Genomic DNA, 26213 nt, shown 5'->3' with positions numbered 1-26213 from the left:
AGACACTCACTCTGTCACTGGGGGGGGGACACTCGCTCTGTCATTGGGGGCGGAGACACTCACTCTGTCACTGGGGGGGGGACACTCGCTCTGTCGCTGGGGGGGGACACTCGCTCTGTCACTGGGGGGGAGGCACTCGCTCTGTCACTGCGGGGGGACACTCGCTCTGTCACTGGGGGGGTGACACTCTCTCTGTCACTGGGAGGGGGACACTCGCTCTGTCACTGGGGGGGAGACACTCGCTCTCTCACTGGGGGCAGACACTCTCTCTGTTACTGGGGGACACTCGCTCTGTCACTGGGGGGGGAGACACTCGCTCTGTCACTGGAGGGGAGACACTCGCTCTGTCACTGGGGGGGAGACACTCGCTTTGTCACTGGGGGGGGACACTCGCTCTGTCACTGGGGGGAGACACTCTCTCTGTCACTGGGGGGGGACACTCGCTCTGTTACTGGGGCGGAGACACTCGCTCTGTCACTGGGGGGGAGACACTCGCTCTGTCACTGGGGGGGAGACACTCGCTCTGTCACTGCTGGGCGACACTCGCTCTGTCACTGGGGGGGAGACACTCGCTCTGTCACTGGGGGGGAGACACTCGCTCTGTCACTGGGGGGGTCACTCGCTCTGTCACTGGGGGGCGACACTCGCTCTGTCACTGGGGAAGACACTCGCTCTGTCACTGGGGGGGAGACACTCGCTCTGTCACTGGGAGGGGGGACACTCCCTCTGTCACTGGTGAAGACACTCGCTCTGTCACTGGGGGGGAGACACTCGCTCTGTCACTGGGGGGGACACTCGCTCTGTCGCTGGGGGGCGACACTCGCTCTGTCACTGGGGAAGACACTCGCTCTGTCACTGGGGGGGAGACACTCGCTCTGTCACTGGGAGGGGGGACACTCCCTCTGTCACTGGTGAAGACACTCGCTCTGTCACTGGGGGGGAGACACTCGCTCTGTCACTGGGGGGGACACTCGCTCTGTCGCTGGGGGGGACACACACGCTCAGTCACTGGGGGGGGCATACTCGCTCTGTCACTGGGGGGGTCACTCGCTCTCTCACTGGGGGGGGACACTCGCTCTGTCACTGGAGGGGAGACACATTTGCTCTGTCACTGGGGGGGACACTCTCGCTCTGTCACTGGGGGGGGACACTCGCTCTGTCACTGGGGGGGGCATACTCGCTCTGTCACTGGGGGGGGTCACTCGCTCTCTCACTGGGGGGGGGACACTCGCTCTGTCACTGGAGGGGAGACACATTTGCTCTGTCACTGGGGGGGGGGACACTCGCTCTGTCACTGGGGGGGGACACGCTCAGTCACTGGGGGGGGGACACTCGCTCTGTCACTGGGGGGGTCACTCGCTCTCTCACTGGGGGGGGGACACTCGCTCTGTCACCGTGGGGGGACACTCGCTCTGTCGCTGGTGGGGGACACGCTCAGTCACTGGGGGGGGACACTCGCTCTGTCACTGGGGGGGTCACTCGCTCTCTCACTGGGGGGGGGACACTCGCTCTGTCACTGGGGGGGTCACTCGCTCTCTCACTTCGGGGGACACTCGCTCTGTCACTGGAGGGGAGACACTCGCTCTGTCACTGGGAGGGACACTCGCTCTGTTACTGGGGGGGAGACACTCGCTCTGTCACTGGGGGGGAGACACTCGCTCTGTCACTGGGGGGGACACTCGCTCTGTCACTGGGGGGGAGACACTCGCTCTGTCACTGGGGGGGACACTCGCTCTGTCACTGGAGGGGGAGACACTCGCTCTGTCATTGGGGGCGGAGACACTCACTCTGTCACTGGGGGGACGACACTCGCTCTGTCTCTGGGGGGAGACACTCGCTCTGTCACTGGGGGGGGACACTCGCTCTGTCAGTGGGCGGGAGACACTCGCTCTGTCACTGGGGGGGAGACACTCGCTCTGTCGCTGGGGGGCGACACTCGCTCTGTCACTGGGGGGGAGGCACTCGCTCTGTCACTGCGGGGGGACACTCGCTCTGTCACTGGGGGGTCACTCGCTCTGTCACTGGTGGGGAGACACTCGCTCTGTCACTGGGGGGGTCACTCGCTCTGTCACTGGGGGGACACTCGCTCTGTCACTGGGGGGGGGGGACACTCTCTCTGTCACTGTGGGGGACACTCGCTCTGTCACTGGGGGGGGACACTCGCTCTGTCACTGGGGGGGGACACTCGCTCTGTCACTGGGGGGAGGGGACATTCGCTCTGTCACTGGGGGGTCACTCGCTCTGTCACTGGGGGGGGAGACACTCGCTCTGTCACTGGGGGGGGGGGACACTCGCTCTGTCACTGGGGGGGACACTCGCTCTGTCACTGGGGGGGACACTCGCTCTGTCACTGGGGGGGAGACACTCGCTCTGTCACTGGGGTGACACTCGCTCTGTCACTGGGGTGGACACTCGCTCTGTCACTGGGGGAGGAGACACTCGCTCTGTCACTGGGGGGGAGACACTCGCTCTCTCACTGGGTGGAGACACTCTCTCTGTTACTGGGGGACACTCGCTCTGTCACTGGGGGGAGACACTCGGTCTGTCACTGGAGGGGAGACACTCGCTCTGTCACTGGGGGGGAGACACTCGCTCTCTCACTGGGGGGGGACTCTCGCTCTGTCACTGGGGGGGAGACACTTGCTCTGTCACTGGGGGGGGGACACTAGCTCTGTCACTGGGGGGAGACCCTCGCTCTGTCACTGGGGGGAGACACTCGCTCTGTCAATGGGGGGGGGGGTCACTCGCTCTGTCACTGGGGGGAGACACTCACTCTGTCACTGGGGAAGACACTCACTCTGTCACTGGGGGGGGAGACACTCGCTCTGTCACTGCGGGGGGGGACACTCGCTCTGTCGCTGGCGGGGGACACACGCTCTGTCACGGGGGGGGACACTCGCTCTGTCACTGGGGGCGGCACTCGCTCTGTCACTGGGGGGAGACATTCGCTCTGTTACTGGGGGACACTCGCTCTGTCACTGGGGGGGAGACACTTGCTCTCTCACTGGGGGCAGACACTCTCTCTGTCACTGGGGGACACTCGCTCTGTCACTGGGGGGGGAGACACTCGCTCTGTCACTGGAGGGGAGACACTCGCTCTGTCACTGGGGGGTAGACACTCGCTCTGTCACTGGGGGGAGACACTCTCTCTGTCACTGGGGGGGACACTCGCTCTGTTACTGGGGCGGAGACACTCGTTCTGTCACTGGGGGGGAGACACTCGCTCTGTCACTGGGGGGGTCACTCGCTCTGTCACTGGGGGGCGACACTCGCTCTGTCACTGGGGATGACACTCGCTCTGTCACTGGGGGGGAGACACTCGCTCTGTCACTGGGGGGGGGACACTCCCTCTGTCACTGGTGAAGACACTCGCTCTGTCACTGGGGGGGGACACTCGCTCTGTCGCTGGGGGGGGGACACGCTCAGTCACTGGGTGGGGCATACTCGCTCTGTCACTGGGGGGGTCACTCGCTCTCTCACTGGGGGGGGACACTCGCTCTGTCACTGGAGGGTAGACACATTTGCTCTGTCACTGGGGGGGGACACTCGCTCTGTCACTGGGGGGGGACACTCGCTCTGTCACTGGGGGGGACACTCGCTCTGTCGCTGGTGCGGGACACGCTCAGTCACTGGGGGGGGGGACACTCGCTCTGTCACGGGGTTCACTCGCTCTCTCACTGGGGGGGGACACTCGCTCTGTCACTGGGGGTGAGACACTTGCTCTGTCACTGGGGGGGGGACACTAGCTCTGTCACTGGGGGGAGACCCTCGCTCTGTCACTGGGGGGAGACACTCGCTCTGTCACTGGGGGGGATCACTCGCTCTGTCACTGGGGGGAGACACTCGCTCTCTCACTGGGGGCAGACACTCTCTCTGTCACTGGGGGACACTCGCTCTGTCACTGGGAGGGACACTCGCTCTGTTACTGGGGGGGAGACACTCGCTCTGTCACTGGGGGGGAGACACTCGCTCTGTCACTGGGGGGGGACACTCGCTCTGTCACTGGGGGGGAGACACTCGCTCTGTCACTGGGGGGGACACTCGCTCTGTCACTGGAGGGGGAGACACTCGCTCTGTCATTGGGGGCGGAGACACTCACTCTGTCACTGGGCGGGGGACACTCGCTCTGTCTCTGGGGGGAGACACTCGCTCTGTCACTGGGGGGGGACACTCGCTCTGTCAGTGGGCGGGAGACACTCGCTCTGTCACTGGGGGGGAGACACTCGCTCTGTCGCTGGGGGGCGACACTCGCTCTGTCACTGGGGCGGAGGCACTCGCTCTGTCACTGCGGGGGGACACTCGCTCTGTCACTGGGGGGTCACTCGCTCTGTCACTGGTGGGGAGACACTCGCTCTGTCACTGAGGGGGTCACTCGCTCTGTCACTGGGGGGACACTCCCTCTGTCACTGGGGGGGGGGGACACTCTCTCTGTCACTGTGGGGGACACTCGCTCTGTCACTGGGGGGGGACACTCGCTCTGTCACTGGGGGGGGACACTCGCTCTGTCACTGGGGGGAGGGGACATTCGCTCTGTCACTGGGGGGTCACTCGCTCTGTCACTGGGGGGGAGACACTCGCTCTGTCACTGGGGGGGGGGGGGACACTCGCTCTGTCACTGGGGGGACACTCGCTCTGTCACTGGGGGGGACACTCGCTCTGTCACTGGGGGGGAGACACTCGCTCTGTCACTGGGGTGACACTCGCTCTGTCACTGGGGTGGACACTCGCTCTGTCACTGGGGGAGGAGACACTCGCTCTGTCACTGGGGGGGAGACACTCGCTCTCTCACTGGGTGGAGACACTCTCTCTGTTACTGGGGGACACTCGCTCTGTCACTGGGGGGAGACACTCGGTCTGTCACTGGAGGGGAGACACTCGCTCTGTCACTGGGGGGGAGACACTCGCTCTCTCACTGGGGGGGGACTCTCGCTCTGTCACTGGGGGGGAGACACATGCTCTGTCACTGGGGGGGGGACACTAGCTCTGTCACTGGGGGGAGACCCTCGCTCTGTCACTGGGGGGAGACACTCGCTCTGTCAATGGGGGGGGGGTCACTCGCTCTGTCACTGGGGGGAGACACTCGCTCTGTCACTGGGGAAGACACTCACTCTGTCACTGGGGGGGGAGACACTCGCTCTGTCACTGCGGGGGGGACACTCGCTCTGTCGCTGGCGGGGGACACTCGCTCTGTCACGGGGGGGGACACTCGCTCTGTCACTGGGGGCGGCACTCGCTCTGTCACTGGGGGGAGACATTCGCTCTGTCACTGGGGGACACTCGCTCTGTCACTGGGGGGGAGACACTTGCTCTGTCACTGGGGGCAGACACTCTCTCTGTCACTGGGGGACACTCGCTCTGTCACTGGGGGGGGAGACACTCGCTCTGTCACTGGAGGGGAGACACTCGCTCTGTCACTGGGGGGTAGACACTCGCTCTGTCACTGGGGGGAGACACTCTCTCTGTCACTGGGGGGGGACACTCGCTCTGTTACTGGGGCGGAGACACTCGTTCTGTCACTGGGGGGGAGACACTCGCTCTGTCACTGGGGGGGTCACTCGCTCTGTCACTGGGGGGCGACACTCGCTCTGTCACTGGGGATGACACTCGCTCTGTCACTGGGGGGGAGACACTCGCTCTGTCACTGGGGGGGGGGACACTCCCTCTGTCACTGGTGAAGACACTCGCTCTGTCACTGGGGGGGACACTCGCTCTGTCGCTGGGGGGGGACACACGCTCAGTCACTGGGTGGGGCATACTCGCTCTGTCACTGGGGGGGTCACTCGCTCTCTCACTGGGGGGGGGACACTCGCTCTGTCACTGGAGGGTAGACACATTTGCTCTGTCACTGGGGGGGGGACACTCGCTCTGTCACTGGGGGGGGACACTCGCTCTGTCACTGGGGGGGACACTCGCTCTGTCGCTGGTGCGGGACACGCTCAGTCACTGGGGGGGGGGGGGACACTCGCTCTGTCACGGGGGGGTCACTCGCTCTCTCACTGGGGGGGGGACACTCGCTCTCACTGGGGGTGAGACACTTGCTCTGTCACTGGGGGGGGGACACTAGCTCTGTCACTGGGGGGAGACCCTCGCTCTGTCACTGGGGGGAGACACTCGCTCTGTCACTGGGGGGGATCACTCGCTCTGTCACTGGGGGGAGGACACTCGCTCTCTCACTGGGGGCAGACACTCTCTCTGTCACTGGGGGACACTCGCTCTGTCACTGGGGGGGGGAGACACTCGCTCTGTCACTGGAGGGGAGACACTCGCTCTGTCACTGGGGGGGAGACACTCGCTTTGTCACTGGGGGGGGACACTCGCTCTGTCACTGGGGGGAGACACTGTCTCTGTCACTGGGGGGGGACACTCGCTCTGTTACTGGGGCGGAGACACTCGCTCTGTCACTGGGGGGGAGACACTCTCTCTGTCACTGGGGGGGTCACTCGCTCTGTCACTGGGGGGCGACACTCGCTCTGTCACTGGGGAAGACACTCGCTCTGTCACTGGGGGGGAGACACTCGCTCTGTCACTGGGAGGGGGGGACACTCCCTCTGTCACTTGTGAAGACACTCGCTCTGTTACTGGGGCGGAGACACTCGCTCTGTCACTGGGGGGCAGACACTCTCTCTGTCACTGGGGGACACTCGCTCTGTCACTGGGGGGGGAGACACTCGCTCTGTCACTGGAGGGGAGACACTCGCTCTGTCACTGGGGGGTAGACACTCGCTCTGTCACTGGGGGGAGACACTCTCTCTGTCACTGGGGGGGGACACTCGCTCTGTTACTGGGGCGGAGACACTCGTTCTGTCACTGGGGGGGGAGACACTCGCTCTGTCACTGGGGGGGTCACTCGCTCTGTCACTGGGGGGCGACACTCGCTCTGTCACTGGGGATGACACTCGCTCTGTCACTGGGGGGGAGACACTCGCTCTGTCACTGGGGGGGGGGACACTCCCTCTGTCACTGGTGAAGACACTCGCTCTGTCACTGGGGGGGACACTCGCTCTGTCGCTGGGGGGGGGGACACGCTCAGTCACTGGGTGGGGCATACTCGCTCTGTCACTGGGGGGGGTCACTCGCTCTCTCACTGGGGGGGGACACTCGCTCTGTCACTGGAGGGTAGACACATTTGCTCTGTCACTGGGGGGGGACACTCGCTCTGTCACTGGGGGGGGACACTCGCTCTGTCACTGGGGGGACACTCGCTCTGTCGCTGGTGCGGGACACGCTCAGTCACTGGGGGGGGGGGGACACTCGCTCTGTCACGGGGGGTCACTCGCTCTCTCACTGGGGGGGGACACTCGCTCTGTCACTGGGGGTGAGACACTTGCTCTGTCACTGGGGGGGGGACACTAGCTCTGTCACTGGGGGGGAGACCCTCGCTCTGTCACTGGGGGGAGACACTCGCTCTGTCACTGGGGGGGATCACTCGCTCTGTCACTGGGGGGAGACACTCGCTCTCTCACTGGGGGCAGACACTCTCTCTGTCACTGGGGGACACTCGCTCTGTCACTGGGGGGGGAGACACTCGCTCTGTCACTGGAGGGGAGACACTCGCTCTGTCACTGGGGGGGAGACACTCGCTTTGTCACTGGGGGGGGACACTCGCTCTGTCACTGGGGGGAGACACTGTCTCTGTCACTGGGGGGGGACTCTCGCTCTGTTACTGGGGCGGAGACACTCGCTCTGTCACTGGGGGGGAGACACTCTCTCTGTCACTGGGGGGGGTCACTCGCTCTGTCACTGGGGGGCGACACTCGCTCTGTCACTGGGGAAGACACTCGCTCTGTCACTGGGGGGGGAGACACTCGCTCTGTCACTGGGAGGGGGGACACTCCCTCTGTCACTTGTGAAGACACTCGCTCTGTTACTGGGGCGGAGACACTCGCTCTGTCACTGGGGGGGAGACACTCTCTCTGTCACTGGGGGACACTCGCTCTGTCACTGGGGGGGGAGACACTCGCTCTGTCACTGGAGGGGAGACACTCGCTCTGTCACTGGGGGGGAGACACTCGCTTTGTCACTGGGGGGGGACACTCGCTCTGTCACTGGGGGGAGACACTGTCTCTGTCACTGGGGGGGGACACTCGCTCTGTTACTGGGGCGGAGACACTCGCTCTGTCACTGGGGGGGAGACACTCTCTCTGTCACTGGGGGGGTCACTCGCTCTGTCACTGGGGGGCGACACTCGCTCTGTCACTGGGGAAGACACTCGCTCTGTCACTGGGGGGGAGACACTCGCTCTGTCACTGGGAGGGGGGACACTCCCTCTGTCACTGGTGAAGACACTCGCTCTGTCACTGGGGGGGAGACACTCGCTCTGTCACTGGGGGGGACACTCGCTCTGTCGCTGGGGACACACACGCTCAGTCACTGGGGGGGGCATACTCGCTCTTTCACTGGGGGGGGTCACTCGCTCTCTCACTGGGGGGGGACACTCGCTCTGTCACTGGAGGGGAGACACATTTGCTCTGTCACTGGGGGGGGGACACTCGCTCTGTCACTGGGGGGGGACACTCGCTCTGTCACTGGGGGGGTCACTCGCTCTCTCACTGGGGGGGGACACTCGCTCTGTCACTGGAGGGGAGACACATTTGCTCTGTCACTGGGGGGGGGGGACACTCGCTCTGTCACTGGGGGGGACACTCGCTCTGTCACTGGGGGGGGACACTCGCTCTGTCGCTGGTGGGGGACACGCTCAGTCACTGGGGGGGGGACACTCGCTCTGTCACTGGGGGGGTCACTCACTCTCTCACTGGGGGGGGGACACTCGCTCTGTCACTGTGGGGGGACACTCGCTCTGTCGCTGGTGGGGGACACGCTCAGTCACTGGGGGGGGGACACTCGCTCTGTCACTGGGGGGGTCACTCGCTCTCTCACTGGGGGGGACTCGCTCTGTCACTGGGGGGGTCACTCGCTCTCTCACTGGGGGGGGACACTCGCTCTGTCACTGGAGGGGAGACACTCGCTCTGTCACTGGGAGGGACACTCGCTCTGTCACTGGGGGGGGACACTCGCTCTGTCACTGGGGGGGGGCACTCGCTCTGTCACTGGGGGGGGACAGTCGCTCTGTCACTGGGGGGGAGACACTCGCTCTGTCACTGGGGGGGAACAGTCGCTCTTTCACTGGGGGGGGACACTCGCTCTGTCACTGGGAGGGACACTCGCTCTGTCACTGGGGGGGACACTCACTCTGTCATTGGGGTGGGAAACTCGCTCTGTTACTGGGGGGGAGACACTTGCTCTGTCACTGGGGGGGAGACACTCGCTCTGTCACTGGGGGGGAAGAGTCGCTCTTTCACTGGGGGGGGGACACTCGCTCTGTCACTGGGAGGGACACTCGCTCTGTCACTGGGGGGGACACTCGCTCTGTCATTGGGGTGGGAAACTCGCTCTGTTACTGGGGGGGAGACACTCGCTCTGTCACTGGGGGGGAGACACTCGCTCTGTCATTGGGGGCGGAGACACTCACTCTGTCACTGGGGGGGGGACACTCGCTCTGTCGCTGGGGGGGGACACTCGCTCTGTCACTGGTGGGGAGGCACTCGCTCTGTCACTGCGGGGGGACACTCGCTCTGTCACTGGGGGGGGTCACTCGCTCTGTCACTGGTGGGGAGACACTCGCTCTGTCACTGGGGGGGGTCACTCGCTCTGTCACTGGGGGGACACTCGCTCTGTCACTGGGGGGGGTGACACTCTCTCTGTCACTGTGGGGTCACTCGCTCTGTCACTGGGGGGGAGACACTCGCTCTCTCACTGGGGGCAGACACTCTCTCTGTCACTGGGGGACACTCGCTCTGTCACTGGTGGGGGAGACACTCGCTCTGTCACTGGAGGGGAGACACTCGCTCTGTCACTGGGGGGGAGACACTCGCTTTGTCACTGGGGGGGGGACACTCGCTCTGTCACTGGGGGGAGACACTCTCTCTGTCACTGGGGGGGGACACTCGCTCTGTTACTGGGGCGGAGACACTCGCTCTGTCACTGGGGGGGGAGACACTCGCTCTGTCACTGGGGGGGTCACTCGCTCTGTCACTGGGGGGCGACACTCGCTCTGTCACTGGGGAAGACACTCGCTCTGTCACTGGGGGGGGAGACACTCGCTCTGTCACTGGGAGGGGGGACACTCCCTCTGTCACTGGTGAAGACACTCGCTCTGTCACTGGGGGGGAGACACTCGCTCTGTCACTGGGGGGGACACTCGCTCTGTCGCTGGGGGGGGACACACGCTCAGTCACTGGGGGGGGCATACTCGCTCTGTCACTGGGGGGGTCACTCGCTCTCTCACTGGGGGGGGGACACTCGCTCTGTCACTGGAGGGGAGACACATTTGCTCTGTCACTGGGGGGGGACACACTCGCTCTGTCACTGGGGAGGGACACTCGCTCTGTCCTGTCACTGGGGAGGGACACTCGCTCTGTCACTGGGGGGGGCATACTCGCTCTGTCACTGGGGGGGGTCACTCGCTCTCTCACTGGGGGGGGACACTCGCTCTGTCACTGGAGGGGAGACACATTTGCTCTGTCACTGGGGGGGGGGGCACTCGCTCTGTCACTGGGGGGGGGGACACTCGCACTGTCACTGGGGGGGGACACTCGCTCTGTCGCTGGTGGGGGACACGCTCAGTCACTGGGGGGGGGGACACTCGCTCTGTCACTGGGGGGGTCACTCGCTCTCTCACTGGGGGGGGGACACTCGCTCTGTCACCGTGGGGGGACACTCGCTCTGTCGCTGGTGGGGGACACGCTCAGTCACTGGGGGGGGACACTCGCTCTGTCACTGGGGGGGTCACTCGCTCTCTCACTGGGGGGGGGGACACTCGCTCTGTCACTGGGGGGGTCACTCGCTCTCTCACTGGGGGGGGACACTCGCTCTGTCACTGGAGGGGAGACACTCGCTCTGTCACTGGGAGGGACACTCGCTCTGTCACTGGGGGGGGAGACACTCGCTCTGTCACTGGGGGGGAGATACTCGCTCTGTCACTGGGGGGGGGACACTCGCTCTGTCACTGGGGGGGAGGACACTCGCTCTGTCACTGGGGGGGGACACTCGCTCTGTCACTGGAGGGGGAGACACTCGCTCTGTCATTGGGGGCGGAGACACTCACTCTGTCACTGGGGGGGGGGACACTCGCTCTGTCTCTGGGGGGAGACACTCGCTCTGTCACTGGGGGGGGACACTCGCTCTGTCAGTGGGCGGGAGACTCTCGCTCTGTCACTGGGGGGGAGACACTCGCTCTGTCGCTGGGGGGCGACACTCGCTCTGTCACTGGGGGGGAGGCACTCGCTCTGTCACTGCGGGGGGACACTCGCTCTGTTACTGGGGGGGTCACTCGCTCTGTCACTGGGGGGACACTCGCTCTGTCACTGGGGGGGGGGACACTCTCTCTGTCACTGTGGGGGACACTCGCTCTGTCACTGGGGGGGGGACACTCGCTCTGTCACTGGGGGGGGACACTCGCTCTGTCACTGGGGGGAGGGGGACATTCGCTCTGTCACTGGGGGGTCACTCGCTCTGTCACTGGGGGGGAGACACTCGCTCTGTCACTGGGGGGGGGGACACTCGCTCTGTCACTGGGGGGGACACTCGCTCTGTCACTGGGGGGGAGACACTCGCTCTGTCACTGGGGTGACACTCGCTCTGTCACTGGGGTGGACACTCGCTCTGTCACTGGGGGAGGAGACACTCGCTCTGTCACTGGGGGGGAGACACTCGCTCTCTCACTGGGTGGAGACACTCTCTCTGTTACTGGGGGACACTCGCTCTGTCACTGGGGGGAGACACTCGGTCCTGTCACTGGAGGGGAGACACTCGCTCTGTCACTGGGGGGGAGACACTCGCTCTCTCACTGGGGGGGGACTCTCGCTCTGTCACTGGGGGGGAGACACTTGCTCTGTCACTGGGGGGGGGACACTAGCTCTGTCACTGGGGGGAGACCCTCGCTCTGTCACTGGGGGGAGACACTCGCTCTGTCAATGGGGGGGGTCACTCGCTCTGTCACTGGGGGGAGACACTCGCTCTGTCACTGGGGAAGGCACTCACTCTGTCACTGGGGGGGGAGACACTCGCTCTGTCACTGCGGGGGGGACACTCGCTCTGTCGCTGGCGGGGGACACACGCTCTGTCATGGGGGGGGACACTCGCTCTGTCACTGGGGGCGGCACTCGCTCTGTCACTGGGGGGAGACATTCGATCTGTCACTGGGGGACACTCGCTCTGTCACTGGGGGGGAGACACTTGCTCTCTCACTGGGGGCAGACACTCTCTCTGTCACTGGGGGACACTCGCTCTGTCACTGGGGGGGAGACACTCGCTCTGTCACTGGAGGGGAGACACTCGCTCTGTCACTGGGGGGTAGACACTCGCTCTGTCACTGGGGGGAGACACTCTCTCTGTCACTGGGGGGGACACTCGCTCTGTTACTGGGGCGGAGACACTCGTTCTGTCACTGGGGGGGAGACACTCGCTCTGTCACTGGGGGGGTCACTCGCTCTGTCACTGGGGGGCGACACTCGCTCTGTCACTGGGGATGACACTCGCTCTGTCACTGGGGGGGAGGCACTCGCTCTGTCACTGCGGGGGGACACTCGCTCTGTCACTGGGGGGGTCACTCGCTCTGTCACTGGGGGGACACTCGCTCTGTCACTGGGGGGGGGGACACTCTCTCTGTCACTGTGGGGGACACTCGCTCTGTCACTGGGGGGGGGACACTCGCTCTGTCACTGGGGGGGGACACTCGCTCTGTCACTGGGGGGAGGGGACATTCGCTCTGTCACTGGGGGGGTCACTCGCTCTGTCACTGGGGGGGAGACACTCGCTCTGTCACTGGGGGGGGGGACACTCGCTCTGTCACTGGGGGGACACTCGCTCTGTCACTGGGGGGGGAGACACTCGCTCTGTCACTGGGGTGACACTCGCTCTGTCACTGGGGTGGACACTCGCTCTGTCACTGGGGGAGGAGACACTCGCTCTGTCACTGGGGGGGAGACACTCGCTCTGTCGCTGGGGGGGGGGGACACGCTCAGTCACTGGGTGGGGCATACTCGCTCTGTCACTGGGGGGGTCACTCGCTCTCTCACTGGGGGGGGGACACTCGCTCTGTCACTGGAGGGTAGACACATTTGCTCTGTCACTGGGGGGGGGGACACTCGCTCTGTCACTGGGGGGGGACACTCGCTCTGTCACTGGGGGGGACACTCGCTCTGTCGCTGGTGCGGGACACGCTCAGTCACTGGGGGGGGGGGACACTCGCTCTGTCACGGGGGGTCACTCGCTCTCTCACTGGGGGGGACACTCGCTCTGTCACTGGGGGTGAGACACTTGCTCTGTCACTGGGGGGGGGACACTAGCTCTGTCACTGGGGGGAGACCCTCGCTCTGTCACTGGGGGGAGACACTCGCTCTGTCACTGGGGGGGATCACTCGCTCTGTCCACTGGGGGGAGACACTCGCTCTCTCACTGGGGGCAGGACACTCTCTCTGTCACTGGGGGACACTCGCTCTGTCACTGGGGGGGGGAGACACTCGCTCTGTCACTGGAGGGGAGACACTCGCTCTGTCACTGGGGGGGAGACACTCGCTTTGTCACTGGGGGGGGACACTCGCTCTGTCACTGGGGGGAGACACTGTCTCTGTCACTGGGGGGGGACACTCGCTCTGTTACTGGGGCGGAGACACTCGCTCTGTCACTGGGGGGGAGACACTCTCTCTGTCACTGGGGGGGTCACTCGCTCTGTCACTGGGGGGCGACACTCGCTCTGTCACTGGGGAAGACACTCGCTCTGTCACTGGGGGGGGAGACACTCGCTCTGTCACTGGGAGGGGGGACACTCCCTCTGTCACTTGTGAAGACACTCGCTCTGTTACTGGGGCGGAGACACTCGCTCTGTCACTGGGGGGGAGACACTCTCTCTGTCACTGGGGGACACTCGCTCTGTCACTGGGGGGGGGAGACACTCGCTCTGTCACTGGAGGGGAGACACTCGCTCTGTCACTGGGGGGGAGACACTCGCTTTGTCACTTGGGGGGGACACTCGCTCTGTCACTGGGGGAGACACTGTCTCTGTCACTGGGGGGGGGACACTCGCTCTGTTACTGGGGGCGGAGACACTCGCTCTGTCACTGGGGGGGGAGACACTCTCTCTGTCACTGGGGGGGTCACTCGCTCTGTCACTGGGGGGCGACACTCGCTCTGTCACTGGGGAAGACACTCGCTCTGTCACTGGGGGGGAGACACTCGCCCTGTCACTGGGAGGGGGGACACTCCCTCTGTCACTTGTGAAGACACTCGCTCTGTCACTGGGGGGAGACACTCGCTCTGTCACTGGGGGGGACACTCGCTCTGTCGCTGGGGGGGGACACACGCTCAGTCACTGGGGGGGGCATACTCGCTCTTTCACTGGGGGGGGTCACTCGCTCTCTCACTGGGGGGGGGACACTCGCTCTGTCACTGGAGGGGAGACACATTTGCTCTGTCACTGGGGGGGGACACTCGCTCTGTCACTGGGGGGGGGACACTCGCTCTGTCACTGGGGGGGTCACTCGCTCTCTCACTGGGGGGGGACACCTCGCTCTGTCACTGGAGGGGAGACACATTTGCCTCTGTCACTGGGGGGGGGACACTCGCTCTGTCACTGGGGGGGGACACTCGCTCTGTCACTGGGGGGGGACACTCGCTCTGTCGCTGGTGGGGGACACGCTCAGTCACTGGGGGGGGACACTCGCTCTGTCACTGGGGGGGGTCACTCACTCTCTCACTGGGGGGGGGACACTCGCTCTGTCACTGTGGGGGGACACTCGCTCTGTCGCTGGTGGGGGACACGCTCAGTCACTGGGGGGGGACACTCGCCTCTGTCACTGGGGGGGTCACTCGCTCTCTCACTGGGGGGGGGACTCGCTCTGTCACTGGGGGGGTCACTCGCTCTCTCACTGGGGGGGGGACACTCGCTCTGTCACTGGAGGGGAGACACTCGCTCTGTCACTGGGAGGGACACTCGCTCTGTCACTGGGGGGGGACACTCACTCTGTCACTGGGGGGGGCACTCGCTCTGTCACTGGGGGGGGACAGTCGCTCTGTCACTGGGGGGGAGACACTCGCTCTGTCACTGGGGGGGAACAGTCGCTCTTTCACTGGGGGGGGGACACTCGCTCTGTCACTGGGAGGGACACTCGCTCTGTCACTGGGGGGGGACACTCACTCTGTCATTGGGGTGGGAAACTCGCTCTGTTACTGGGGGGGAGACACTCGCTCTGTCACTGGGGGGGAGACACTCGCTCTGTCACTGGGGGGGGGACACTCGCTCTGTCACTGGGGGGGGACACTCGCTCTGTCACTGGGGGGGAGACACTCGCTCTGTCACTGGGGGGGACACTCGCTCTGTCACTGGGGCGGGGGGGGGAGACACTCGCTCTGTCATTGGGGGCGGAGACACTCACTCTGTCACTGGGGGGGGGGACACTCGCTCTGTCTCTGGGGGGGAGACACTCGCTCTGTCACTGGGGGGGGGACACTCGCTCTGTCAGTGGGGCGGGAGACACTCGCTCTGTCACTGGGGGGGAGACACTCACTCTGTCGCTGGGGGGGGGACACTCGCTCTGTCACTGGGGGGAGGCACTCGCTCTGTCACTGCGGGGGGACACTCGCTCTGTCACTGGGGGGGTCACTCGCTCTGTCACTGGTGGGGAGACACTCGCTCTGTCACTGGAGGGGAGACACTCGCTCTGTCACTGGGGGGGAGACACTCGCTTTGTCACCGGGGGGGGACACTCGATCTGTCACTGGGGGGAGACACTCTCTCTGTCACTGGGGGGGGACACTCGCTCTGTTACTGGGGCGGAGACACTCGCTCTGTCACTGGGGGGGGAGACACTCGCTCTGTCACTGGGGGTGTCACTCGCTCTGTCACTGGGGGGCGACACTCGCTCTGTCACTGGGGAAGACACTCGCTCTGTCACTGGGGGGGAGACACTCGCTCTGTCACTGGGAGGGGGGACACTCCCTCTGTCACTGGTGAAGACACTCGCTCTGTCACTGGGGGGGAGACCACTCGCTCTGTCACTGGGGGGGACACTCGCTCTGTCGCTGGGGGGACACACACGCTCAGTCACTGGGGGGGGCATACTCGCTCTGTCACTGGGGGGGTCACTCGCTCTCTCACTGCGGGGGGGACACTCGCTCTGTCACTGGAGGGGAGACACATTTGCTCTGTCACTGGGGGGGGGGGACACTCGCTCTGTCACTGGGGGGGGACACTCGCTCTGTCACTGGGGGGGGGCATACTCGCTCTGTCACTGGGGGGGGGGTCACTCGCTCTCTCACTGGGGGGGGACACTCGCTCTGTCACTGGAGGGGAGACACATTTGCTCTGTCACTGGGGGGGGGGACACTCGCTCTGTCACTGGGGGGGGACACTCGGTCTGTCACTGGGGGGGGACACTCGCTCTGTCGCTGGTGGGGGACTCGCTCAGTCACTGGGGGGGGACACTCGCTCTGTCACTGGGGGGGTCACTCGCTCTCTCACTGGGGGGGGGACACTCGCTCTGTCACTGTGGGGGGACACTCGCTCTGTCACTGGTGGGGGACACGCTCAGTCACTGGGGGGGGGACACTCGCTCTGTCACTGGGGGGGTCACTCGCTCTCTCACTGGGGGGGGACACTCGCTCTGTCACTGGGGGGGGTCACTCGCTCTCTCACTGGGGGGGGACACTCGCTCTGTCACTTAAGGGGAGACACTCGCTCTGTCACTGGGGAGGGACACTCGCTCTGTCACTGGGGGGGGACACTCGCTCTGTCACTGGGGGGGGCACTCGCTCTGTCACTGGGGGGTGACAGTCGCTCTGTCACTGGGGGGGAGACACTCGCTCTGTCACTGGGGCGGGGAACAGTCGCTCTTTCACTGGGGGGGGACAATCGCTCTGTCACTGGGAGGGACACTCGCTCTGTCACTGGGGGGGACACTCGCTCTGTCATTGGGGTGGGAAACTCGCTCTGTTACTGGGGGGGAGACACTCGCTCTGTCCACTGGGGGGGGGAGACACTCGCTCTGTCACTGGGGGGGGGACACTCGCTCTGTCACTGGGGGGGAGACACTCGCTCGGTCACTGGGGGGGACACTCGCTCTGTCACTGGGGGGGGAGACACTCGCTCTGTAATTGGGGGCGGAGACACTCACTCTGTCACTGGGGGGGGGGCACTCGCTCTGTCTCTGGGGGGAGACACTCGCTCTGTCACTGGGGGGACACACTCGCTCTGTCAGTGGGCGGGAGACACTCGCTCTGTCACTGGGGGGGAGACACTCGCTCTGTCGCTGGGGGGGGGGACACTCGCTCTGTCACTGGGGGGGAGGCACTCGCTCTGTCACTGCGGGGGGGACACTCGCTCTGTCACTGGGTGGGTCACTCGCTCTGTCACTGGTGGGGAGACACTCGCTCTGTCACTGGGGGGGGTCACTCGCTCTGTCACTGGGGGGACACTCGCTCTGTCACTGCGGGGGGGGACACTCTCTCTGTCACTGTGGGGGACACTCGCTCTGTCAGTGGGCGGGAGACACTCGCTCTGTCACTGGGGGGGAGCCACTCGCTCTGTCGCTGGGGGGGTCACTCGCTCTGTCACTGGTGGGGGAGACACTCGCTCTGTCACTGGGGGGGTCACTCGCTCTGTCACTGGGGGGACACTCGCTCTGTCACTGGGGGGGGACACTCTCTCTGTCACTGTGGGGGGACACTCGCTCTGTCACTGGGGGGGGACACTCGCTCTGTCACTGGGGGGGGGACACTCGCTCTGTCACTGGGGGGAGGGGACATTCGCTCTGTCACTGGGGGTCACTCGCTCTGTCACTGGGGGGGAGACACTCGCTCTGTCACTGGGGGGGGGGACACTCGCTCTGTCCACTGGGGGGACACTCGCTCTGTCACTGGGGGGGACACTCGCTCTGTCACTGGGGGGGAGACACTCGCTCTGTCACTGGGGTGACACTCGCTCTGTCACTGGGGTGGACACTCGCTCTGTCACTGGGGGAGGAGACACTCGCTCTGTCACTGGGGGGGAGACACTCGCTCTCTCACTGGGTGGAGACACTCTCTCTGTTACTGGGGGACACTCGCTCTGTCACTGGGGGGAGACACTCGGTCTGTCACTGGAGGGGAGACACTCGCTCTGTCACTGGGGGGGAGACACTCGCTCTCTCACTGGGGGGGGACTCTCGCTCTGTCACTGGGGTGGAGACACTTGCTCTGTCACTGGGGGGGGGGACACTAGCTCTGTCACTGGGGGGAGACCCTCGCTCTGTCACTGGGGGGAGACACTCGCTCTGTCGCTGGTGGGGGACACGCTCAGTCACTGGGGAGGGGGGACACTCGCTCTGTCACGGGGGGTCACTCGCTCTCTCACTGGGGGGGGACACTCGCTCTGTCACTGCGGGGGAGACACTTGCTCTGTCACTGGGGGGGGGACACGCTCAGTCACTGGGGGGAGACCCTTGCTCTGTCACTGGGGGTGAGACACTAGCTCTGTCACTGGGGGGAGACCCTTGCTCTGTCACTGGGGGGAGACACTCGCTCTGTCACTGGGGGGGGGATCACTCGCTCTGTCACTGGGGGGAGACACTCACTCTGTCACTGGGGGGGGGAGACACTCGCTCTGTCACTGGGGGGGGGGGACACTCGCTCTGTCGCTGGCGGGGGACACACGCTCTGTCACGGGGGGGGACACTCGCTCTGTCACTGGGGGCGGCACTCGCTCTGTCACTGGGGGGGAGACACTCGCTCTGTCACTGGGGGGGGACACTCGCTCTGTCGCTGGGGGGGGACACACGCTCAGTCACTGGGGGGGGCATACTCGCTCTGTCACTGGGGGGGTCACTCGCTCTCTCACTGGGGGGGGACACTCGCTCTGTCACTGGAGGGTAGACACATTTGCTCTGTCACTGGGGGGGGGGACACTCGCTCTGTCACTGGGGGGGGACACTCGCTCTGTCACTGGGGGGGGACACTCGCTCTGTCGCTGGTGGGGGTCACGCTCAGTCACTGGGGGGGGGGGAACACTCGCTCTGTCACGGGGGGTCACTCGCTCTCTCACTGGGGGGGGACACTCGCTCTGTCACTGGAGTGGAGACACATTTGCTCTGTCACTGGGGGGGGAGACACTCGCTCTGTCACTGGGGGGGGACACTCGCTCTGTCACTGGGGGGGTCACTCGCTCTGTCACTGGGGGGACACTCGCTCTGTCACTGGGGGTAGACACTCGCTCTGTCACTGGGGAAGACACTCACTCTGTCACTGGGGGGGAGACACTCGCTCTGTCACTGGGGGGGGGACACTCGCTCTGTCGCTGGCTGGGGACACTCTCTCTGTCACTGTGGGGGACACTCGCTCTGTCACTGGGGGGGACACTCGCTCTGTCACTGGGGGGGAACACTCGCTCTGTCACTGGGAGGGACACTCGCCTGAGGGGGGGGCACTCGCTCTGTCACTGGGGGGGGACACTCGCTCTGTCACGGGGGGGGGACACTCGCTCTGTCACTGGGGGGAGGGGACACTCGCTCTGTCACTGGGAGGGGGGATACTCGCTCTGTCACTGGGGGGAGGGGACACTCGCTCTGTCACTGGGGGAGGGCTCACTCGCTCTGTCACTGGGGGGAGGGGACACTCGCTCTGTCACTGGGGGAGGGGTCACTCGCTGTGTCACTGGGGGGGAGACATTCGCTCTGTCACTGGGGGGAGGCACTCGCTCTGTCACTGGGGGGGGCACTCGCTCTGTCACGGGGGGACACTCGCTCTGTCACTGAGGGGGGGGGACACTTGCTCTGTCACTGGGGGGGGGGGGAGACACTCACTCCCTCACTGCGGTGACCCTCGCTGGGACGACATTCATTTCTTCGTTGGGTGGGTAGGTAGAGACACGCTCTCTCACTGGGAGAACCATTGCACCTCGCTTGGGAAACCCTCGTTCCCTCGCTGGGGGAAGGCTCCCTCGCTGCCTCGCTTTGGGGGGGCTCCCTCGCTCCCTCGCTGTGGGGGGGGCCCCCCTTTCCCTCGCGGGGGGGGGCTCCCTCGCTCCCCTCGCTGGGGGGATACGCTTCCTCGCTGCGGGGTGAGTCCCATGCTCCCCCGCTGGGGGGGCTCCTTCACTCCCTCGCTGGGGGGGGCTCCCACTCTCCCTCGCTGGGGGGGTCTCCCTCACTCCCTCGCTGGGGTGACACACTTCTTCGCTGGGGGGGAGAGTCCCACGCTCCCTCGCTGAGGGGGGGTCTCCATCGCTGGGGGGGGGACTAGCGCTCCCTCGCTGGAGGGAGCTCACTCGCTCCCTCTCTGGGGGGTGACTCCCTCGCTGGGGGGGGGGAATTCCCTTCCTGGGGGGGCTCCCTCGCTGGGGGGGTGGGTCTCCCTCGCTGGTCGGGGCTCCCTCGCTCCCTCGCTGGAGGGGGACTCCCTCGTGGGGGTCTCCCTCGCTGATGGGGGTCTCTCTCGCTCCCTTGCTGGGGGTCTCCCTCGCTCCTTCTCTGGGGGGGACTCCCTCGCTGGGGGCGGGGGGCTCCCTCGCTGGGGGTGCCCGTTTCTTCACTGGGGGGGGGAGTCCCACGCTCCCTCGCTGAGGGGGGATCTCCTTCCCTGGGGGGGGCGGGACTCTCGGTCCCTCGCTGGAGGGGGCTCCCTCGCTCCCTCTCTGGGGGGGGTGACTCCCTCGCTGGGGGGGACGCCCTTCCTGGGGGGCTCCCTCGCTCCCTCGCTGGGGGGGTGGGTCTCCCTCACTGGTCGGGGCTCCTTCGCTCCCTCGCTGGAGGGGGACTCCCTCGTGGGGGTCTCCCTCGCTGGAGGGGTCTCCCTTGCTTCGCTGGAGGGGGACTCCCTCACTGGGGGGGGGGCTCCCTCGCTCCCTCGCTCCCTCGCTCGGGGTGGGGACTCCCTCGCGGGGGGGCTCCCTCGCTCCCTCTCTGGGGGGCGACTCCCTCGCTGGGAGTGGGCTCCCTGGGCTGGAGGGGGGCTCCCTCGCGGGGGGGGCTCCCTCGCTCCCTCTCTGGGGGGTGACTCCCTCGCTGGGAGGGGGCTCCCTCGCTGGAGGGGGACTCCCTCGCTGGGGGGGCTCCCTCGCTCCCTCGCTGGTGGGGGGGCTCCCTCGCTCCCTTGCTGGGGGGTCTCCCTCGCTCCCTCGCTGGGGGGTGCTCCCTCGCTCCTTCGCTGGGGGGGGGGCTCCCTCGCTCCCTCGCTGGGGGGGCTCCCTCGCTGGTGCGGGGCTCCCTTGCTGGGGGGGCTCCCTCGCTGGGGAGGGGGCTCCCTCACTGGGGGGGGTTCCCTCGCTCCCTCACTGGGCAGGAGACTCCCGTCGCTGGGGAGGTGGCTCCCTCGTTCCCTTGCTGGAGGGGGGGGCTCACTCACTGGGGGGGCTGCCTCGCTGGGGGGTGGCTCCCTCACTGGGGGGGTCCCCCTCACTGGGGGGGGCTCCCTCACTGGTGCGGGGCTCCCTCGCTGGGGGGGGCTCCCTCGCTGGGGAGGGGGCTCCCTCACTGGGGGGGTTCCCTCGCTCCCTCACTGGGCAGGGGACTCCCGTCGCTGGGGGAGGGGGCTCCCTCGTTCCCTTGCTGGAGGGAGGCTCACTCACTGGGGGGGCTGCCTCGCTGGGGGGTGGCTCCCTCACTGGGGGGGTCTCCCTCGCTGGGGGGGGCTCCCTCACTGGGGGGGTCTCCCTAGCTGGGGGGGCTCCCTCGCTGGGGGGGGGGGGGACTCCCTCACTGGGGGAGGCTCCCTCACTGGGGGGGGCTCCCTCACTGGGGGGGGAGCTCCCTTGCTGGCGGGACGGGACACCCTCGCGGGGGGGGATGACTCCCTTGCTGTGGAGCCCCTCCCTGTGGAAGCCTTTCGTTGGGGAAGCCCCTCGCTGGGGAAGCCCCTCACTCCCTTGCCAAGGGACTCTACCTCAGTCGATGATTGCTGAGTGTTGCTTCCCTGTAGAGAGTTGGTACTGTCCAAATTCACGTTGTCTAAATCTCTCGAATCCTTCCAGTCGACTGGAACTGCCTCTGCAGCTGGAGCAGGGAACAGACAGGGTTAGAATCACACCGGGGGTCCCGGGCAGGTTAGAATCACACCGAGGGTCCCGGGCAGGTATGAATCACACCGGAGGTCCCGGGCAGGTTAGAATCACACCGGGGGTCCCGGGCAGGTTAGAATCACACCGAGGGTCCCGGGCAGGTTAGAATCACACCGGGGGTCCCGGGCAGGTTAGAATCACACCGGGGGTCCCGGGCAGGTATGAATCACACCGGGGGTCCCGGGCTGGTTAGAATCACACCGGGGGTCCCGGGCAGATTAGAATCACAACGAGGGTCCCGGGCAGGTTAGAATCACACCGGGGGTCCCGGGCAGGTTAGAATCACACCGGGGGTCCCGGGCAGGTTAGAATCACACCGGGGGTCCCGGGCAGGTTAGAATCACACCGGGGGTCCCGGGCAGGGAGCGGGGACACATGCCACCACCTGGACAAACCTCATTCCAAACATTCTGACCACAATCTGCTCCCTATTGTTCAGGAACCTCGCACACATTCCGGTTACACACACATTGCTCCGAGACCACCTGTACCCCAACCCAGCCCCCGTACCCCAACTCAGCCCCCCTGTACCCCAACCCAGCCCCCCGTACCCCAACTCAGCTCCCCTGTACCCAACTCAGCCCCCCTGTACCCCAACCCAGCCCCCGTAACCCAACTCAGCTCCCCTGTAACCCAACCCAGCCCCCCTGTACCTCAACCCAGCCCTCTGTACCCCGACCCAGCCCCCGTACCCCAACCCAGCTCCCCTGTACCCCGACCCAGCCCCCGTACCTCAACCCAGCCCCCCTGTACCCCAACCCAGCCCCCTGTACCCCAACCCAGCCCCCTGTACCCCAGCCCAGCCCCCCTTTCCCCAGCCCAGCCCCTCTGTACCCCAACCCAGCCCCCCTTTACCCCAACCCAGCCCCCTGTACCCCCACCCAGCCCCCCTGTACCCCAGGCCAGCCCCCCTGTACCCCCGGCCTGCCCCCCTGTACCTCAACAAAGCCCCCTGTACCCCAACCCAGCCCCCCTGTACCCCAGCCCAGCCCGCCTGTACCTCAACCCAGCCCCCTGTACCCCAACCAGCCCCCCTGTACCCCAACCCAGCCCCCCTGTACCTCAACCCAGCCCCCCTGTACCCCAACCCAGCCCCCCTGTACCTCAACCAAGCCCCCCTGTACCCCAACCCAGCCCCCCTGTACCCCAACCCAGCCCCCCTGTACCTCAACCAAGCCCCCCTGTACCCCAACCCAGCCCCCCTGTACTCCAACCCAGCCCCCTGTACCTCAACCCAGCCCCCCTGTACCCCAACCCAGCCCTCCTGAACCTCAACCCAGCCCTCCTGAACCTCAACCCAGCCCCCCTGTACCTCAACCCAGCCCCCTGTACCCCAACCCAGCCCCCTGTAACCCAACCCAGCCCCCCTGTAACCCCACCCAGCCCCCCTGTACAACAGCCCAGCCCCGTACCCCAACCCCAGCCCCCCGTAACCCACCAACCCAGCCACCTGTACCCCAACCCAGCCTCCCTGTACCCCAACCCAGCCCCCGTACTCCAACCAGCCCCCTGTACCCCAGCCCAGCCCCCCTGTACCTCAACCAGCCCCCGTACCCCAACTCAGCTCCCCTGTAACCCAAACCAGCCCTCTGTACCCGACCCAGCCCCCGTACCCCAACCAGCTCCCCTGTACCCCAACCAAGCCCCCGTACCTCAACCCAGCCCCCCTGTACCCCAACCCAGCCCCCCCTGTACCCCAGCCCAGCCCCCCTGTACCCCAGCCCAGCCCCCCTGTACCCCAACCCAGCCCCCCTTTACCCCAACCCAGCCCCCCTGTACTCCCACCCAGCCCCCCTGTACCCCAGCCCAGCCCCCCTGTACCCCCGCCCAGCCCCCTGTACCCCATCCCAGCCCCCCTGTACCCCAACCCAGCCCCCCTGTACCTCAACCCAGCCCCCCTGTACCCCAGCCCAGCCCCCCTGTACCCCAGCCCAGCCCGCCTGTACCTCAACCCAGCCCCCTGTACCCCAACCCAGCCCCCCTGTACCTCAACCCAGCCCCCCTGTACCCCAACCCAGCCCCGACCCACCGTAACCCAACCCAGCCCCCGTAACCCAACCCAGCCCCCCTGTACCCCAACCCAGCCTCCCTGTACCCCAACCCAGCCCCCGTACCCCTACTCAGCCCCCCTGTACCCCAACCCAGCCCCCTGTACCCCAACCCAGCCCCCCTGTACCCCAACCCAGCCCCCCTGTACCACAGCCCAGCCCCCCTGTACCTCAACCCAGCCCCTGTACCCCAACCCAGCCCCCCTGTACCCCAACCCAGCCCCCTGTACCTCAACCCAGCCACCCTGTACCCCCACCCAGCCCCCCAGAACACCAACCCAGCCCCCCTGTACCCGAACCCAGCCCCCCTGAACCGCAACCCAGCCCCCCTGTACCCCGACACAGCCCCCGTACCTCAACCCAGCCCCCCTGTACCCCAACCCAGCCCCCCTGTACCCCAACCCAGCCCCCTGTGCCCCAGCCCAGCCCCCCTGTACCCCAACCCAGCCCCCCTGTACCCCAGCCCAGCCCCCCTGTACCCCAACCCAGCCCCTGAACCTCATCCCAGCCCCCCTGTACCTCAACCCTGCCCCCCTGTACCCCAACCCAGCCCCCTGTACCCCAACCCAGCCCCCCTGTACCCCCCACGCAGCCCCCCTGTACCCCAGCCCAGCCCCCCTGTACACCAGCCCAGCCCCCCTGTACCCCAGCCCAGCCCCCCAGTACCCCAACCCAGCCCCCGTACCCCAACCCAGCCCCCCCATACACCAACCCAGCCCCCCCGAACACCAACCCAGCCCCCCCGTACCCCAACCCTGCCTCCCTGTACCCCAACCCAGCCCCCGTACCCCAACTCAGCCCCCCTGTACCCCAACCCAGCCCCCCCGTACCCCAACACAGCCCCCAGTACCCCAAACCAGCTGCCCTGTACCTCAACTGAGCCCCCCTGTACCCCAACCCAGCCCCCCTGTACCTCAACCCAGCCCCTTGTACCCCAACCCTGCCCCCCTGTACCTCAACCCACCCCCTTGTACCCCAACCCAGCCACCGTACCCCAACTCAGCGCCCCTGTACCCCAACTCAGCCCCCCGTACCCCAACCCAGCCCCCCTGTCCCCCAACCCAGCCCCCCTGTACCCCAACCCAGCCCCCCTGTGCCACAGCCCAGCCCCCCTGTACCTCAACCCAGCCCCCTGTACCCCAACCCAGCCCCCCGTACCTCAATCCAGCCCGCCTGTACCCCAACCAAGCCCCCCTGTACCCCAACCCAGCCCCCCTGTACCCGAACCCAGCCCCCCTGTACCCCGACCCAGCTCCCGTACCCCGGCCGAGCCCCCCTGTACCTCAACCCAGCCCCCGTACCTCAACCCAGCCCCCCTGTACCTCAACCCAGCCCCCCAGTACCCCAACCCAGCCCCCCTGTACCCCAACCCAGCCCCCCTGTACCCCAGCCCAGCCCCCCTGTACCCCAGCCCAGCCCCCCTGTACCTCAACCCAGCACCCGTATCCCAACTCAGCTCCCCTATAACCCAACCCAGCCCCCCTGTACCCCAACCCAGCCCCCCTGTACCCCAACCCAGCCCCCGTACCTCAACCCAGCCCCCCTATACCACAACCCAGCCCCCCTGTACCCCAGCCCAGCCCCCTTGTATCCCAACCTAGCCCCCCTGAACCTCAACCCAGTCCCCCTGTACCTCAACCCTGCCCCACTGTACCCCAACCCAGCCCCCTGTACCCCAACCCAGCCCCCCTGTACCCCCACCCAGCCCCCCTGTACCCCAGCCCAGCCCCCCTGTACCCCAGCCCAGCCCCCCTGTACCCCAGCCCAGCCCCCCTGTACCCCAGCCCAGCCCCCGTACCCCAACCCAGCCCCCCCGTACCCCAACCCAGCCCCCCCGTACCCCAACCCAGCCCCCTGTACCCCAACTCAGCCCCCCTGTACCTCAACCCAGCCCCCCGTACCCAAACTCAGCTCCCCTATAACCCAACCCAGCCCCCCTGTACCCCAACCCAGCCCCCCTGTACCCCATCCCAGCTCCCCTGTACCTCAACCCAGCCCCCCTCTACCTCAACCCAGCCCCCCTGTACCACAACCCAGCCCCCCTGTACCCCAGCCCAGCCCCCCTGTACCCCAACACAGCCCCC

At 66.2% G+C, this 26213-nt stretch overlaps 1 protein-coding gene across 2 annotated transcripts in view; it reads right to left on the bottom strand.

The window, feature by feature from the left end:
* LOC140392885 (protein FAM131B-like) overlaps positions 1-26213 on the bottom strand; it is a 121304-nt gene that overhangs the window by 82584 nt on the left and 12507 nt on the right. For both annotated transcript variants that reach the window (XM_072478646.1, XM_072478644.1), the window contains exon 2: positions 21907-22016. In XM_072478646.1, the coding sequence (XP_072334747.1) occupies positions 21907-22016 (110 nt within the window). The remainder of the gene's footprint in view (positions 1-21906; positions 22017-26213) is intronic.

This window comes from Scyliorhinus torazame, chromosome 16 (assembly GCF_047496885.1).
Source record: "Scyliorhinus torazame isolate Kashiwa2021f chromosome 16, sScyTor2.1, whole genome shotgun sequence".
Lineage (NCBI taxonomy): Eukaryota > Metazoa > Chordata > Chondrichthyes > Carcharhiniformes > Scyliorhinidae > Scyliorhinus > Scyliorhinus torazame.
This window is presented reverse-complemented; position numbering and strand designations above follow the sequence as displayed.